Genomic DNA, 15030 nt, shown 5'->3' with positions numbered 1-15030 from the left:
CTACTTGGGACTCTGCACTTTTAACGTCTCTTGATTAGATTCATCTTGAAGCAAAAAGGTAAGTTTGGAATAAGTTTATGCTTTAATTATTAACGAGAAAAAAAAAGGGATCTAATATTTCAAACAGGAAAAATTAAATTATTAACCTTTTAAGTACTCATACAGTACATAACCTTCAAACTTTTTTCCTGAAACCTGATTTGGTTTTTCCTGTTTGAAATATTAGATCCCTTTTTTTTCTCGTTAATAATTAAAGCATAAACTTATTCCAAACTTACCTTTTTGCTTCAAGATGAATCTAATCAAGAGACGTTAAAAGTGCAGAGTCCCAAGTAGAGTTGACAATTAAGTCTACAGTCAACACTATGAAATTATAGTTAAAGTATAATAATTCAATACTGTTACAATAACACTGTCACAACTGTCACAGAAAACTTATATTTTATTTAATCTATTCAAGTTGGAATATATTTATTAGAAATATATACAAAGATTAGTTTAAGAAATAGTGCATGTGGATCCTATTTTACTTTTTATTTGTCGAACGAACAAAAAAAAATGTTTCTACAGAGAATCAATTTTAATTTTCTAAATATTTGCTTAATTTATTAATAATTTGGATATGAAAAGAAAAAAAAAATGTAGCTTCATCAATGGATGTAGGTTACTATCAATCTCAAAATAACTTTGAAGCCTGCACACATGACATCATTCTGGGCATTTTTGACAAATAAAAATTAATAAAAATACATTTTTCTTAAGACTAGAGCCTTCTCATTGACGTTTGATATCTAAGCAAAACAAAAACTAGACATATATATATATGGCCGGAGGTGTACCAACACACGGAGATTTCCGTGTAAAACGAAACTCGCTACCTTTCATGCATGCAAACTTGCAACTCGCTACCTTTCATGCATGCAATCTTGCAACTCGATACCTTTCACGCATGCAATCTAGCTTTCAAGCCTGCACGCACGATGTCGTTACCGGGCTTCCGTAAGAAATACTCGATCGGCGATCCTGATTCCTGATCCTGACTTTTTAACGATGAACATATAGATATACTTGTGCTGGTATTGCTATTAGAGTAAATAGTTGGCAATTTAAATGAATATCACCTTTTCAACGTATGACATTTTTAAAAATCATACAAAATGTTGTGCTTAACAATTTAAATACTTAATCTAACTAATAACCGATGCAAAACTTTGGGAAATGCGAAAGAAATCAACGAGCAGTTCGACTGAACAGCATAAGTCTGGAAGGTAATGTAACTGAGGTTATGTTTTTTCTCTTGATTCTGCTAGTTTTATGGTTTTGGTACTCTGTTCATTAGTTTACAAAAGCTATTTTTGCTTAGGCAAATTGCTTACCAGAGAGGTAACCAAACAGAGAGCTCGTCACCTCACTATGTATTCTTGTATTCTGAGGATGATCAAAGTGAAGATGAAGAGCAACTTTTGTCCTTGAAAGTCAGACATCCACAGCTTAGGAAGGTTGAAGTAATCAATGTACAGATACAATCTGATGACACATTACAGGCATTAGCTCTCAGATATAGGTGCTCAGTGAGTTATACAGATACAAACTAGAAACAGTTTTTTTTCCTGTAACGTGTTTCTTATTAAAATTAATTTCTTTTCTGTAGATATCTGAATTGAAAAGGATTAACAATATCCACAAGGAAAATGAAATCCATGCACACAGGTCTATTAAAGTACCAGTGAAGGCATATTCTCTTTTAACAGAAACTGTAGGACAAAATAATGAAATTCTCATGGACAATGATCAACCCACAGTTTTCAAGCAGCCTGGTCTAACTATACTTGGGGACAATCAATCGACTAGTTTAATTGGATCTTCCTCAGCTGTTGAAATCAATAACATTATATTGAACTCATTAGTGGAGCCATTGAATCAGCTGGAGAACGAATCTTCCCAATGTTTACAAGAGGCAGAGGAAGAAACTGACCAGTTAATCGCAACTGGTTTTAGTCCGAAAAATAATAAAAATTTTGTAAATACATTTAAATGTTCAGGAGCTGATTGGGGACTGTCGTGGTTCCAGTTAGTCTGTTTCTCTCTTTTACTTGGTTTTGCTGGACCAATAATTTATGTTTTATACATTGCTGAATCTTCTAAGCATCATAACTCTTTTAGACTATAAGGTAGTGATCTAGATCTGAAAATGAGATTACCAATTTTTTATAACTACAAATCTTTTTCATTAGTATTAAAAAAAGTTTAAGTAGGCAGGGTTAACAATAATACAAAGGTATCAGTCGCTAGAACAATAACAGAGTTATTTAAAATGTTAGAATTTATATATATATATTTTATATAAGAAAAACGTATAATGTAGTTTTGTCTTTAACGAATTGACAGTCTTTGTAAGTATTAAAATTACAATTTTTGGAGCTCAAATTTAATACGTGCCTTATGAATTTTTATATTGATAAAAGATGGATTTCCTGAATTGTGTGTGGATTGGTAAAGATCTTATATACAATTCATAATTCTGATCATTTGTGAACGTTAGCAAAGTTTAATTTGTGTTGAAATATACGCAAATTTATGTTGGTAACTGATTTTTAATTCAATTCTAATTTTTCTGCTGTAGGAATCAATATTCTACACATTTTATCATAACAGTTTAAATAATTAGTGACATTAAAATTTAATTATTTTTAAGAGTTAAAGGTGTATTATATTTTAATGTATGTTCATACGTACATCGAAAAGTTCATTTTGATTACAATAAATAATTTACTATTGACAGAAACTGTGATCACTTTTAAATACCCGAACTGACATTCCGATTTATCAATAAAATAAGTTTACTTTAACCTACAAAATGATCCAAAAATGTATAAGAGTAATTAATAGTTAAAATTAACAATTACATTTCAAATAGACCAAGATAAAAAAAACTCAATGTTTAGAGCAAATTAAGTTTATAAAATTTTTTATTAATACACATCTTGTACAACAGGTGTTACACTGTATCAGCGCAATTCACGAGATCTAAAAAAAAAAAAAGGAAAAAATTATTATTACACTGTAATTTCTTAAGTGGAAATATAATTTTTTAAGCTATAGAAATCAGTAGACGATTAATATCTTTCAATTTGTATTCAGAAGACCGTCGTCAAAATCATCATTGAATATTGAACCAATTAATACAGTTTGCCTCTACACCCAGCAGCGTGTAAATAAAAATTTTTCTGCCTACGCTATGAACTCTTCCTTTATCAAACCGGCCTCCAGTTTTCGCGCCCCGAAGCATGTGTGTGTCTATGACAGCGAGATTTTCGTCTGGACTTGATCTTTTACGGCACTATTAAATACTTATGCTACACATTTATAGTTAATTTTTTCGTATATACGACAATCGTTGATAATTCGCATAATTGCGTACGCGTTTAAAAATCATTGGCCGACGCAACAAATTATTGTACCTACTTCGGGACACGAAAGGGGGAATTTGGTTGAATAAACGGAAAGCTTATCGCTGCTGAGTGTATAGACAAACTCTAAATTGTTATTGCATAACTAATAAGTACCTTAATATTTCTTGAACTTCTTTTTTGAGCTAGTTCCCTTTGAAACTTTTAGCACATTGAATCTGACAGTTTTACTGAGTGGACGACATTCGCCTATGGTCACAACGTCTCCTATCTCAACATCTCTAAAAAAAATATATTACCTTAGTTAAGATAAAGTTCCAATTTGGATGAACTTGTTTTTAAATCAGATAGAATCAGTGAACGATTAAATATCTTCAGTTTGTATTCAGAAGACCGTCGTAGGTTTCATCACGCATTAAATTATTTAGTAAAATAAGCTTGCGTTTTAACAAATAAACAATATTTGTTATTTGCATGATTATTTGGAGTTAACAGTTGGCGTGGTAATGCAGGTGAGTATATTTTTTTAGTTTTATCACAAATGAAGAAGAAAAATTTACCTAAAGCACGGACTGATGTGGACACTCATGTTGCGATGCCGCTTTTCAAAACGGTTGTACTTCTTTATGTAGTGCAAATAATCTCGTCTTATTACGATTGTTCTTTCCATTTTTTGTTTAAGCACGACACCAGTTAATATGCGTCCTCTGATGGACACATTTCCAGTAAATGGGCACTTCTTGTCGATGTATGTACCTTCAATGGCCTGTTGATAAAAAATTAGTTGTGTTGTAAATACGTACTTAATGGTGGGGGATATACTAAAATAAGGCCATGAATTACCTCGCGAGGAGTTTTGAATCCCAGACCAACGTTTCGAGTGTACCTGGTGGGCTTGCGACCTTTGCTAACACTTTTTTTCCTGTTCAGGAAAATCGTGGGCTGCTTCTGGAACGACTTGACATTCTGCAAACAGAATCATAATATAATAAGGCACCTCTTCCAGAGAGTAATGTCTACACGTGAAGATGGCATCCAAAGCATAGGTTATGTCGGCGACACCGAATGTTAAATATGCATGTATATAATTGCAATAAAAGAAAAAGTATAAAATAAACAGAACAAAAATGAGCTTCGGTGCCTGAGAGCCCAGCATATATGGGAAACTTTTAACTAAAATATTGTGAAATAAAAGAAAATCTAACGTTGATATTAATACGTAAAGGGCGAACCACGTGTACACCTAACGTCAAAATTCGACACAAACGTTGGGTTTAAGTACATAACAGTAATACAAAACAATGCTTAATCAATTAAACAACTTATTATCAACTCGATAAGTTTTTTGACACTCAATGTTAAGCGGTAACTTAAAAATATTGTCGCGTTTAGGAAGAGCGGACTTACTTGTTCAGCCATCTTGCTGTCGTAAAGGCAGAAGGCAAAGTCTGCTCTCGGCAGAAAGAAAGAGAAAGGAGAGAGAGAGAGAGAGCAGTGCGCGCGCGCGCGACTCGCGACGGAGGAGAGGTTCAAGTGGTTGGTGGGAAGGGGGAGAGGAGAGCGATGCAAGAAAAACATGCACATACTGGACGTGCAGGAGAGACACCGCGCACGGGTCCATATCGTATAAGTACTTACGGGTTTACAGTCAAATTAGTCATTCGAGATTGAAGGTACAAATTGATTATTGATTAAGAACTAATAGCGATACTCATATTGTAAGAGAAATCAGATGCAGTGGATTAGATCCTTGAGGATACGACTCGATACAAACGGTTAGTATTTCTAATGATAAAGTAGGTCTATTAATATATTTATACCTAAATATCCTGCCAAAGAAAAAATTGCAGTGCTGTTAAATTTTTATAACTGATTTTTGTATTAACCGTGTGTATGTACTATAGTCAATTCGTCAGTTGTGAAGTGTCATCAGGATGTCACAATTGTCAAGTCAACGATGGCAACGGTCGACCAAACTGCCGACTCGCCGTGGCCGGGCCGGGGACCGGGTGAAGGTCTGCTACAAGAAAAGGTGACGTGTGTTCATCATTGAATTCCGCTCTCGGTTAGGTATTTACTTCCGAAGGATTTTTAAGGTGCATTTTATGTCGGTACCAAAGAAGTACACAATTCAAAATGAAAATTGAATATTAATAATTCCATAATTCATACAACTTTTCATGTATAGGAGATAGCACCATAATATTCTAGGAATTAAGATTTTTTATCGACAGATTAATATACATATATATATATTTCCTTGAATATAAACTGCCACCCATAATTTAATTGACAGTCATCAATGTCGGTTCTTTTGTGCATACTATAGAGTACAACCTTGTCGATAAAAAAATTAAATAGTCAAGATAAAACGGTTATAGATTAGCTCTATTGGATTCATTGGATTTTTTTTATAAGCTAAACAATATAAAACTGTAATTGATATAAAAATCATGATGACAAATAATAATTAAAAATTGCTTTGATTATTGAGTCCTGAGCACGCCAAAAAGTTAATAAATTTGCAGCACGCTTCATTGGTGATGAAGTCATGATCACATCGACCAAAACATGAAAATGAAAGATAACTGGTAATTTTTATTCAAAGTCATGTACAGATAATTTCTTGAGCGTTTGAACGTCCTGCAGGTATTTTTCGTTACAGCAATATAGGTAATCATGTGTACTTTGATGATTGTCGAAAGTTAAAAAAATGTGGTAGGCCTAATTTACCGGTATGTTATGTTCGTAAGACAATACATTGAATAGACTGCTTTAATGAGGAATTCCAAATGTTGGCGTAACGGTTTTGGATTGACAGACAAGTAGCGTAGCACATATAATACAAGCATGTCAAGAGAGTCGAACCCAGCGCCAGTCGCAGCCAAAAACACGTACACGGTGAGGAGCAGCGGCACCAACAACGGGAAAGCCTGTCTCTGGTGTCCTTATAACATACGTCTGTTCTTGTACATAGCAGAGGCAAAGGTGAGCTCGTTTAATTGTACTTTATAACAACTGGATGAATAAACAACTCCCAATGTAGCAAGTATAGGCGATGAGAGCTTCCCGTTGTTCTTCTATATTATATAGAGCTCATTATTCACGAGGTGTGCCGCGCCACCCGTTCCAACGTTGGATGATTTCATTTAATGTGCAACTCGAGCTTAGAGCCTGTAGTGGTACCAAAATTTCAACTTCACGCGCTTATGTATAATATTAGCGTAGTCATCCGGCTGAATTATAATTATATCCAACGAATGTGAATCCGTCAATCCATAATTGCTCATTAATTCAATCATATCCAAATTTTTTGGTTTCTCGTTTTTCGACCCTGATGATCATGATTGGCGCGATGCACCCCATGGGTGTATACCCTGCGAATATAATTATCTAAGTACTAAGTATGTGTCATCCACGAAGTTTGTTTGAGTAGAAAATTATTATATTTGTACCCCAATGTAGATTTGTCAAGGGTAATGGACTAACTACGGGAAAAATATTCGGTGTGTATACCCGTGTGGTTGCATTGTAGAAGGTCGAGTGCCGTGTACTTACTCGTGCATATTATAAGTAGTAGCGGGGAGAGGCACGCAAAATCGATTAGAGATAGCCTGTCGATAAAATCTTGAGCGCACGGGGTAACTCTGCATGCGCAGGGCTTTGGCGGGGCGTACAGATAAATGAAGTGTGCACAATGTATGGAGATGCATGAGGGTAAGGTATGCACGTAATATTACGTATATATACCTAATAAGCGTTATATGGGTGCGCGGAGCGAGTTGGAGCTAATTCGGGCTCGCGTCTCCCTTCGGCGCCACGGCACTGACCTTTCCCGGTTCAAGGTTACCTCAGTCTCGGCTGCTCTCTCTCTCTCTCTCTTCCCCATATGTCTTTCTCCTTCATCTTTTCCTGATGCATACTCTCCCCCAGTGCATGTATGCGATACGTTCTCTCTCTCTCTCTCTCTCTGTACTTACAGCGTCATTTATTATTATTATTATTATTTTTTTTTTTTTCAGGCCAAAAACAGACTTTTCCCGTTTATTTTTGGCCTGCACCAATGTTCTGTGGCCCTTGGCAGTCCAATACTTTGCGACACCGTTGTCGTTACATTCCGTTATTGAGTGTTGTAGGAAGGAAACAATTAGTCGCAATATACATATAAGTAATATTATATGTTGGAAACGAATAATTTTGACTGTACGGTTTTTCAAGTATTTGGGGGGTGCGACGATGAGGAGGAGCTGGATGTACCGTTGGATTGCCATCGGATTGGACTTACTCGGAGAGTAAAGGATAACATTTATTTACCTACACGGCGAATGCCGAATTTCCGGCTTATTTGTGCCCAAGCGAACGCAAAAATAAGACTCGTAGCGCAGTAACCACTTACAATATATGCGTACGCGTACCGGTACCTTCGGTATATATTCTGTACCTATACATTGAAGTAAGCATGTATACCTGCACCTATAATAGGATGGGGGTTATCGCCAGCCTCGCTCTTCCTCCTCATTTATTATCATATGCCATGATTTATAGCGATGCTGTATGTATGAACAATTTGGACGATGTACATTGTTTTTGCGTCGTCCCGGTTTAAATCACCCATTTGTCGAAAGCAAGAGTTATTCTATACTTGTAAAAGTAGGTACTCGTTTTACCTTGACTATGTGTGTATACCAAAAGAGCAGTTACATGCGCATATGCTTGGTAAGGCGGCATACTATACCGCGTATGGGAGGCAAAAGCTCCCGAGTGAAGGTTTGGGGGAGTCGAGGGTATAGGTACCATCATCACCATACGCGCTGTACCTATATATGTAAGTACTTAATATCTACAGTGTGGGTATTCTACATCCTGCCAGCTGCCAGCAAATGTTGAAAAAGCGAAAGAGAGTGTAAGTATAAGTAGGGACGAAAGCACAAATACCGTAACTATTAACTCACGTCCAGTGGAGTCCAGTCTCCTCCTCATTCTATATATATGTATATCTGCCCTGCCTCTCTTGCCACCCCGTGCAACAACATACTTATACCTACACGTGATGCACTGTACCTATATATATATATATACATATATCGGTTCTCTGTGCGAAAAAAAGAGAACCGATTCAGCCGATCGAGTAGGTATTGCACTCAGTATATTTATACACCTGCTATCAACTCGTAGGTACAGCATATCACCAAGTAAGATCTAACAATTTTCGTAAGGTAACATATTTATAATGTAGGTATATTAATTAACGTTGTCTGTATATATTTTATCATATGATACATGTCATGTGTATGTACATCTGGTGCACACCCGAAAATTCGATTTAAAGAGTCACCGTGTCATGTGTTTAAGTTTTGCTGGTTTTACAGTTTCTTAATAGGTATAGATACGGACCGGTGATCGGCAAAACATCACTTGCGCTTTCTCGATTTGCATTCCTTTATTCAAGTACCGCACATACCGATTAAAATACAATGCCTAGTACCAACTTTTACCAATTTTAGAGTGAAATTGTAAAACATTTAAGTTTTTGCGGAAAATCTAATGAACCTCGCAAATAAAAAAACAATGATGACGAAAAAAAAAAAAAAAAAAACATGATGTACAGTTTGACAGCCCTGTATACATTACCACTTTGACTGTCATTATACCTGCAAGTAACAGCGAAACAGGTTGTTGTTCGATCACTAGCCCGTAGCCCCCTTGATTCGTTACCCTAATAAACAAGTGTGCCGATTGTTATTGATGAAAAAAAAAAACAATAATAATAATGATTAAAATAATTAGCTCATATAGGGCATAAAAAGCCAAAAAGTACTCTAGTAAGCTGCTCAGCTTCTGTACTTGATGGTTGAAGTACGTTTTCACTTGTGTGGGGACGGTAGGTATAAGTATATTACCTATATAGCGTACACAGGTATAGGTGTACCCATACGTATGTACAGAAAGTCATGTGCAGTATAATAAATACAGAGGGAGGACCGGTACCCGGTACCCGGTATACCAAGAGAGAGTCGCTCGCACCGCGCCGCGTATACATCGGCGGGGGGAGGGGAGGGGCGGTAAAAGCAGGGGGAAACGGCGCGAGAGAACGCGAGAGGCAATATATAGCGAGCGAGGGCGGAAGAGAGGGGCCTCGACTGGTGTTGGCGTTGGCACTGTTGGCTCAGTCCTTGCTGGAGCTCGGCGGCACCAGTTTGCTTGCCAGCGCGAGACCGAGCTCTCCGTTCTCTACATCACCGTCTGTCGTGGTCGTCGTCGTCCTCCTCCCTCTCTCCCCCCCCCTTTCTTTGTCACCCCCTCATCCATCCCTTGCGTTTTTTTAACTATGATGATAAGCCACATAATATACAGGGTCGGTAATCAATGTTCGGGTACCTGTAGCCCCTACGCCGCGAGATACCAAGTTGTCCGTATCCTTGATCGTCTTGTCGCGTTTTTCTCGTTATAATATATTACAACATTAATTCACGTTTTTCCTCCCATTGATCTCATCGAGTAACCCATCATACACATACGTTGTTGTTTGAATTGTTGCTGCTGCTGTTGTTTATGTTGTTGCTGCCCGTGTTGTTTCTTGTTGTTTGTTCGTTCGGCGTTGAGGAGATCGCAGAGTTTTTTTTTTCTGTTCTACCACCTAATACGGAGAACGCTCGTTGAGTCGTCAGAGCGCAGTTCAAGTGCTTCAGTGAAACAAATATTTCTACGTATCTGCATATAATTATGTTATACGCTTGTAATTGATGTTAAGTATACCGATAGCTGGTTACCATGACCATGCATGACCAACAGTTATCAGTAATTGTCTCGGATCGAGCAAGCTGATCCCACAGCAGAAGAAGACTGAAGTAGCTTATACCTATATACATATAATACCTGGAAGAAAAGGCGAGAAGTCGATACAAGCGGAAAGAGTTGCCGATTTCGTCAAATTTCTCCTCCTCCCTCTTTCGCCAGGACATATACACCACCGATACTGCCTTAGGTAAGTTAACATATAGAATATCTGCATGGTTACAAATATATATATATAGTTGTCTTATTTCATTTGTCGCTGTGTGCTGCCTGTGGATATATCACTTACACGTAAGAGGAACTATTCCTAGTATTCCACTAAAAAGCATCTGTTTCGTGGTTTTAAAAAATATTTGAATACAGCTTTATAATTATGTCTATGCTGTTTTTTCTTAACCCCATGGTAATTAATTCAGAGCCTTGTTGAGTGGGTTCACGAGAAGAGACACAACTTTGAAGTATAAAAAAAACCTTATCTCTTTTCAGTTTAAAAAGTTTAGCTTGGAAGCTCAACTCAGTTTGTCAGTTTTTTTTATTTGTTGATTATATGAGGGAAAACTCACTCTTATCCATCGTAACTGATACACGTAAAAACGGTTTGTTAAAATATTAACAACACTTTTTATTTATCAGTGGTTGAGTTGGAAAATAATATTTGGATAAAAAGTCATGGGTGAATAATTAAATTATTTATATCTAGTTGATTTGACGAGCGTATTAGAGAGTAAACTAAACACGCACGTAACTTTCAATTGTGACAGGAAAAAAAAAAAAATTATTTTTACTAGATTCGTGAAACGTAAAATTTTTCGCGGAATCGCTCGTACACGCCTGGATGTAAGAAGTATGTATGTATCTATCCTCTCGCGGGCGCGAGCTGTTTACACCTCGACTTTTGCACCTCTACGAGAACAAAGAGCTCTTTTTAAATCTTTTTTTTTCTCTCTCTTCTCTCTTTTTCATCCTTCAGGTGACTGAACTATCACACAACACTAACCGAGCCGCTTAGCGTATGGGTACACTTAGACATTTTTACCTACCCGTGACCATCAAATAAATATTACGCATTATGAAAAATCATTGACAACCTGAATCGTCAATTTCGAACTTTCAAACGCAAACGACCTCAAATACGTGTCTAAAACCTCCAAGCGTTTACTTTCATTTTGATTCGGTTCCATCTAATTATGTACTTGAATATATATAGGGTATAGCTAAAAGTGAAACACACCGTGAAAGAAAAATTTTCAAATTTAATTCAAACAAACTTATACTTACATCAAACCAAGCCAAATAACCTGGATTTAGAGTTGAACCGAAAGTGACCGTGAGCCACTTTATTCGGGTAGGTATAACAGCCATTAGCCAATAGAGATTTCTAGTGCATGTGTTATTATTCTTCTATTGGAAAACAAACTGCTAGAAATTTGAAGAAAAAAAATGTGTTTGCTTAGTCTTATCTCAATGAAGCTTATTTATTGGAATTTTCATTAATCTCCACGATATTTAAAGACTATTCCGATTTCGAGAGATTTTAGACACACACCAACCTGTGGGTCATACCTACTTGTAAATGCATATATTATAAAATTGGCAGTATATTGGCAGCCCCTTTGTTGTCGGAACAACAACCCCCTAAATGTGCAATATGAGTGCCTACTTGACAGATACGAGAATCTGCGACCGTGTGGTATGTATACACAAGTCCTGTGCAGCATGATGTCTGTACTTATGGTAGATATAAGTATTGGATTGTCGCGTGGCGCGGAATACAGCGGTTGTACGCGCTCACATTATTTTTCATGAACAAAACTGGTTACAGACAAGGAGTACCTAACCAAGTGGAAAATTCTAATGAGCGTAGCGAGTGCCGTATAGATCTGCTCTCGGTATATATACGGTGTACGCCTATACTCATATAGCACTGCACTCGGATGGATCAATCTACCCCTTGTTATGTACCACTTTTTTTGCGAAGGGATTTATCATGCAAAAATATCATGTGCTCGAGATGAGGAGAACTGCTTAAAATGATACGAGCCGGGAGTTCACGATAACGGAGGAGAATCACTGGTCTCTTGCGTACAGAGTGTACTCGATGGGTTGAAAGAATACGAAATAGAAGTGCGTCTGAAGAGAATCTCACGAGAAAAGCACCCACATACCAAAAAACCCTCTATAGTTGAGAGAACAACTAAATAGTCCAATGGCAATTGAAAATCGTGAAAGAAAAGGCTGGGTACTCGTTTAGTTAAATCGAGTATCCGGATGAGTCTACCGTTAGCCAGTCAAGTGCCAGTATAGGACTCGCGAGCACTCGATCGTGCGTCGAGCTAATCCAAAAAGGAAAGCTGGCTCATCGCTCGGAAAACCAAGGAGTCAAGTACTCGTTTGGATGTACATGATACAACACAACGCGTGCCCAAACAAACATCAGGTACTACAATAATTTTACGTGGGTGTCACAAATCCTACGATGTCAGCTTTTATTCGGTAGGTGTGTACTTATAAATATTATATGCCGTTGACCTAAACGTTGGCCAGCTCCTATACTTGTATAAATACACTTACTCACTTTGATGGCGTGACAAGGTAACAATGCCAAAAAGCGAAAGCTCGTTATATGTAATGATCATGGAAGCCCAACCGAGTCGCGTTTGGGGTTCGGCTGTATAAGTGAGCAACGGGGGCTTTATATTAGAAAAAAGAAGAAAAAAAACATAATCTTATATTTACCTCATAAACCATATAAAATAAATTCATGGCGAAACAGAGAGTGCAATCGGCCGATGGTTGCAGCAACAGCGAGCCTGCACCTCTACATCTGCAGCTTATTAATTGCAAGGCCGTTGGAACAGAGCTATCAATTATTAATCGTCGTTTCATCGTGCCCCGCGCAACAAAATAGTTGTATATACAGTAGGTGTGTATATATATATATTCGTACGGTAGGTTGATGTAAGTTTGGATGACGGGAGAAAAAAGGAACATAATCGATTATATATTGTATAGCGTGAGCGTGTGCGTGCGTCCATCTATACTTTTTCTTTTCTTCGATTCAATATAGGCGACGGCAGCTGTGATCGAAAGTAGAGCACGCGAGAAAATATATAATGATACCATACCCATGTTGAATGCGGGAGGCGGGAGAAAACAAAGTACGAGGAAAATAAGTGGAAGGAGAGGGGAGGAAAAAAAGGAAGACAATATTAATGGCACGCGCGTAACATTTAGTATACCCACCTATACGGGGACATCGATCGGTAATAATTTTACCAGCCGACCTGACGCGCATCAGAGTTTTTAACGGCAAAGTTTGCATTGCAAGTATAAGTTAGTACAAGTACTTATATACTTACTGATGGCGAAGAAAATGAAAGTAACTCCGGCCTGATGATCTCGATACCCGAACCCGCGCGCTGCTGCTGATACTGCAGGAGATACCTACAAGTATAAAGGGAAATACCGTAGCTCTGGCAGAGTTATGCATATATTATATTATATATAAGTACTTCAAGTCCGCTCGATCGTCACCGCGCACAGAGTCAATAAGGCGAGCCGTATAATTTCGAGTATAATTTTATAGGTGATGCCGAAATCAGTTTGAGCAAATCACTACAAATACATAATCTGATGATTGTGATTGTAGCGGGTAGGGGGGGGGAGGAGGGGAGAAATTTAAAAAAGATTGGCTCGGATTGTGCTTGTCTATATGCCCATATATACATACAGGTACAACCAAAATGATTCCACCTTCTTGAATCACTTTCGAGGGAGACCCAAGTAAGTACCTGGTTTAGCTGCGCAAAAAAAATTTTTTAAAAGTTGAAAAAAAAAAAAAAAAAAAAAAAAAGTCTCGAGCTCGGAGTAATACTTGGCGTAGCTGCAGTTGCACCACATAAGTATATAGATACACGCGGAGCAAGCTGCAGAAGCAGAGAGGGAGGAGTACGCGAGTATGTGGGCGAGAAGAGTAAAATCGTGAGCGAGAGGAGACGGGATCGAGGAGGAGAGAGTACCTATATATATACAACAAGACAAGGTGGTGTGTATAATATATACTTACTTTACCTTTATAGAGGCTCGCTCGAGAATAAGAGGAGGAGGAGGCAAAAGACATAGTTAGTGCCTGCTGGCTGCTGCCCCCAAGTTCAAGGCTAACGGCGAAACGAAAAGCTACACCTACAGCCTCGGTGTACTTACATACCCATACCTGCAACGGCAGCGTATTATAATAATAACGCAGGATAGACAGTGCCGGCTGTACTTACACGTGTGTGAGTATATTATGTGTATAGGTAGGTAGGTACATGGACATATACATATAGAGGCAGAGGAGAAAAACGAGGTACCAGCTATAGCCAGCCGAAAAGGAGGAGAAGATGCAGCGGAGGGAAATCTTTGCGCGCTATAGCGTATTATATTATACCGTCCATTACGGATGCCCGCGGTGCGATATGTATATATATATATACCGATCGTATAATTGAAATCGAGCTCGGGCAGCGCGCAATTAAACGCCTGCGCGCCCTAATGTATGCAAGCTGCCCCTGCACGGATATATTATATGGATAAAGAGCCGAGCCCATACTCCTCTGATTGTCAGTCCTCCTAGATCGGTCATATTTATATTATACTTTCGATGGTAGCGCTCGGAATCGCAGATCTGGGCTCTTCCCTGTGATATTCATGTGCATAGGTATGTACGTATGTATTTGCAGTAGCACTCTCACTTATTAGGAACTCAATTTTATATATTTGTTGAATTTGGGCTTATTGGGTTATTGAGATATATCTGTATCAATAGCCCCAATACGAGATTAGG

The 15030-nt window shown here is 37.9% G+C and overlaps 3 protein-coding genes and 1 long non-coding RNA gene across 4 annotated transcripts in view; 3 read left to right on the top strand and 1 right to left on the bottom strand.

Moving 5' to 3' along the window:
- Positions 1–1022: 1022 nt before the first annotated feature.
- LOC106637092 (lysM and putative peptidoglycan-binding domain-containing protein 3) lies at positions 1023–2954 on the top strand. The gene is made up of 3 exons (XM_014349735.2): positions 1023–1268; positions 1364–1571; positions 1652–2954. Exons 1-3 carry the CDS (start codon positions 1219–1221, stop codon positions 2168–2170), a joined length of 777 nt encoding a protein of 258 aa, XP_014205221.1. The 5' UTR covers positions 1023–1218; the 3' UTR covers positions 2171–2954.
- RpS11 (ribosomal protein S11) lies at positions 2952–4873 on the bottom strand. Its single transcript, XM_014349736.2, has 5 exons — positions 4818–4873; positions 4254–4376; positions 3971–4176; positions 3567–3691; positions 2952–3027 (listed from the first exon to the last, which is right to left on the bottom strand). The coding sequence occupies exons 1-4, from the start codon at positions 4827–4829 to the stop codon at positions 3568–3570; spliced, it is 465 nt and encodes a 154-aa protein (XP_014205222.2). The 5' UTR covers positions 4830–4873; the 3' UTR covers positions 2952–3027; position 3567.
- A 140-nt stretch (positions 4874–5013) lies between these two features.
- LOC149375050 (uncharacterized) lies at positions 5014–5636 on the top strand. Its single transcript, XR_016292983.1, has 2 exons — positions 5014–5185; positions 5315–5636. It is a non-coding gene; the product is annotated as an uncharacterized LOC149375050 (long non-coding RNA).
- A 3962-nt stretch (positions 5637–9598) lies between these two features.
- sano (CABIT domain-containing protein serrano) overlaps positions 9599–15030 on the top strand; it is a 149118-nt gene continuing 143686 nt past the window's right edge. Inside the window, exon 1 of the mRNA XM_089591166.1 lies at positions 9599–10395. The gene's annotated coding sequence lies outside the window, so the exon portion shown is untranslated. The remainder of the gene's footprint in view (positions 10396–15030) is intronic.

This window comes from Copidosoma floridanum, unplaced genomic scaffold, assembly GCF_036245765.1.
Source record: "Copidosoma floridanum isolate Cflo_tuat_1 unplaced genomic scaffold, Cflo_Japanese_pri ptg000013l, whole genome shotgun sequence".
NCBI classification, from domain to species: Eukaryota; Metazoa; Arthropoda; class Insecta; order Hymenoptera; family Encyrtidae; genus Copidosoma; species Copidosoma floridanum.
This window is presented reverse-complemented; position numbering and strand designations above follow the sequence as displayed.

Excerpts from the sequence above, each read along its gene's own strand:
- LOC106637092 (XM_014349735.2), top strand. The coding sequence starts at position 1,219 with ATGCGAAAGAAATCAACGAGCAGTTCGACTGAACAGCATAAGTCTGGA. Across the intron at positions 1,269-1,363 it reads GAACAGCATAAGTCTGGAAG|GCAAATTGCTTACCAGAGAG; the intron begins GTAATGTAACTG and ends ATTTTTGCTTAG. Across the intron at positions 1,572-1,651 it reads CTCTCAGATATAGGTGCTCA|ATATCTGAATTGAAAAGGAT; the intron begins GTGAGTTATACA and ends TCTTTTCTGTAG.
- RpS11 (XM_014349736.2), bottom strand. Across the intron at positions 4,177-4,253 it reads GATTCAAAACTCCTCGCGAG|GCCATTGAAGGTACATACAT; the intron begins GTAATTCATGGC and ends TTTTATCAACAG. Across the intron at positions 3,692-3,970 it reads CACATCAGTCCGTGCTTTAG|AGATGTTGAGATAGGAGACG; the intron begins GTAAATTTTTCT and ends TATTTTTTTTAG.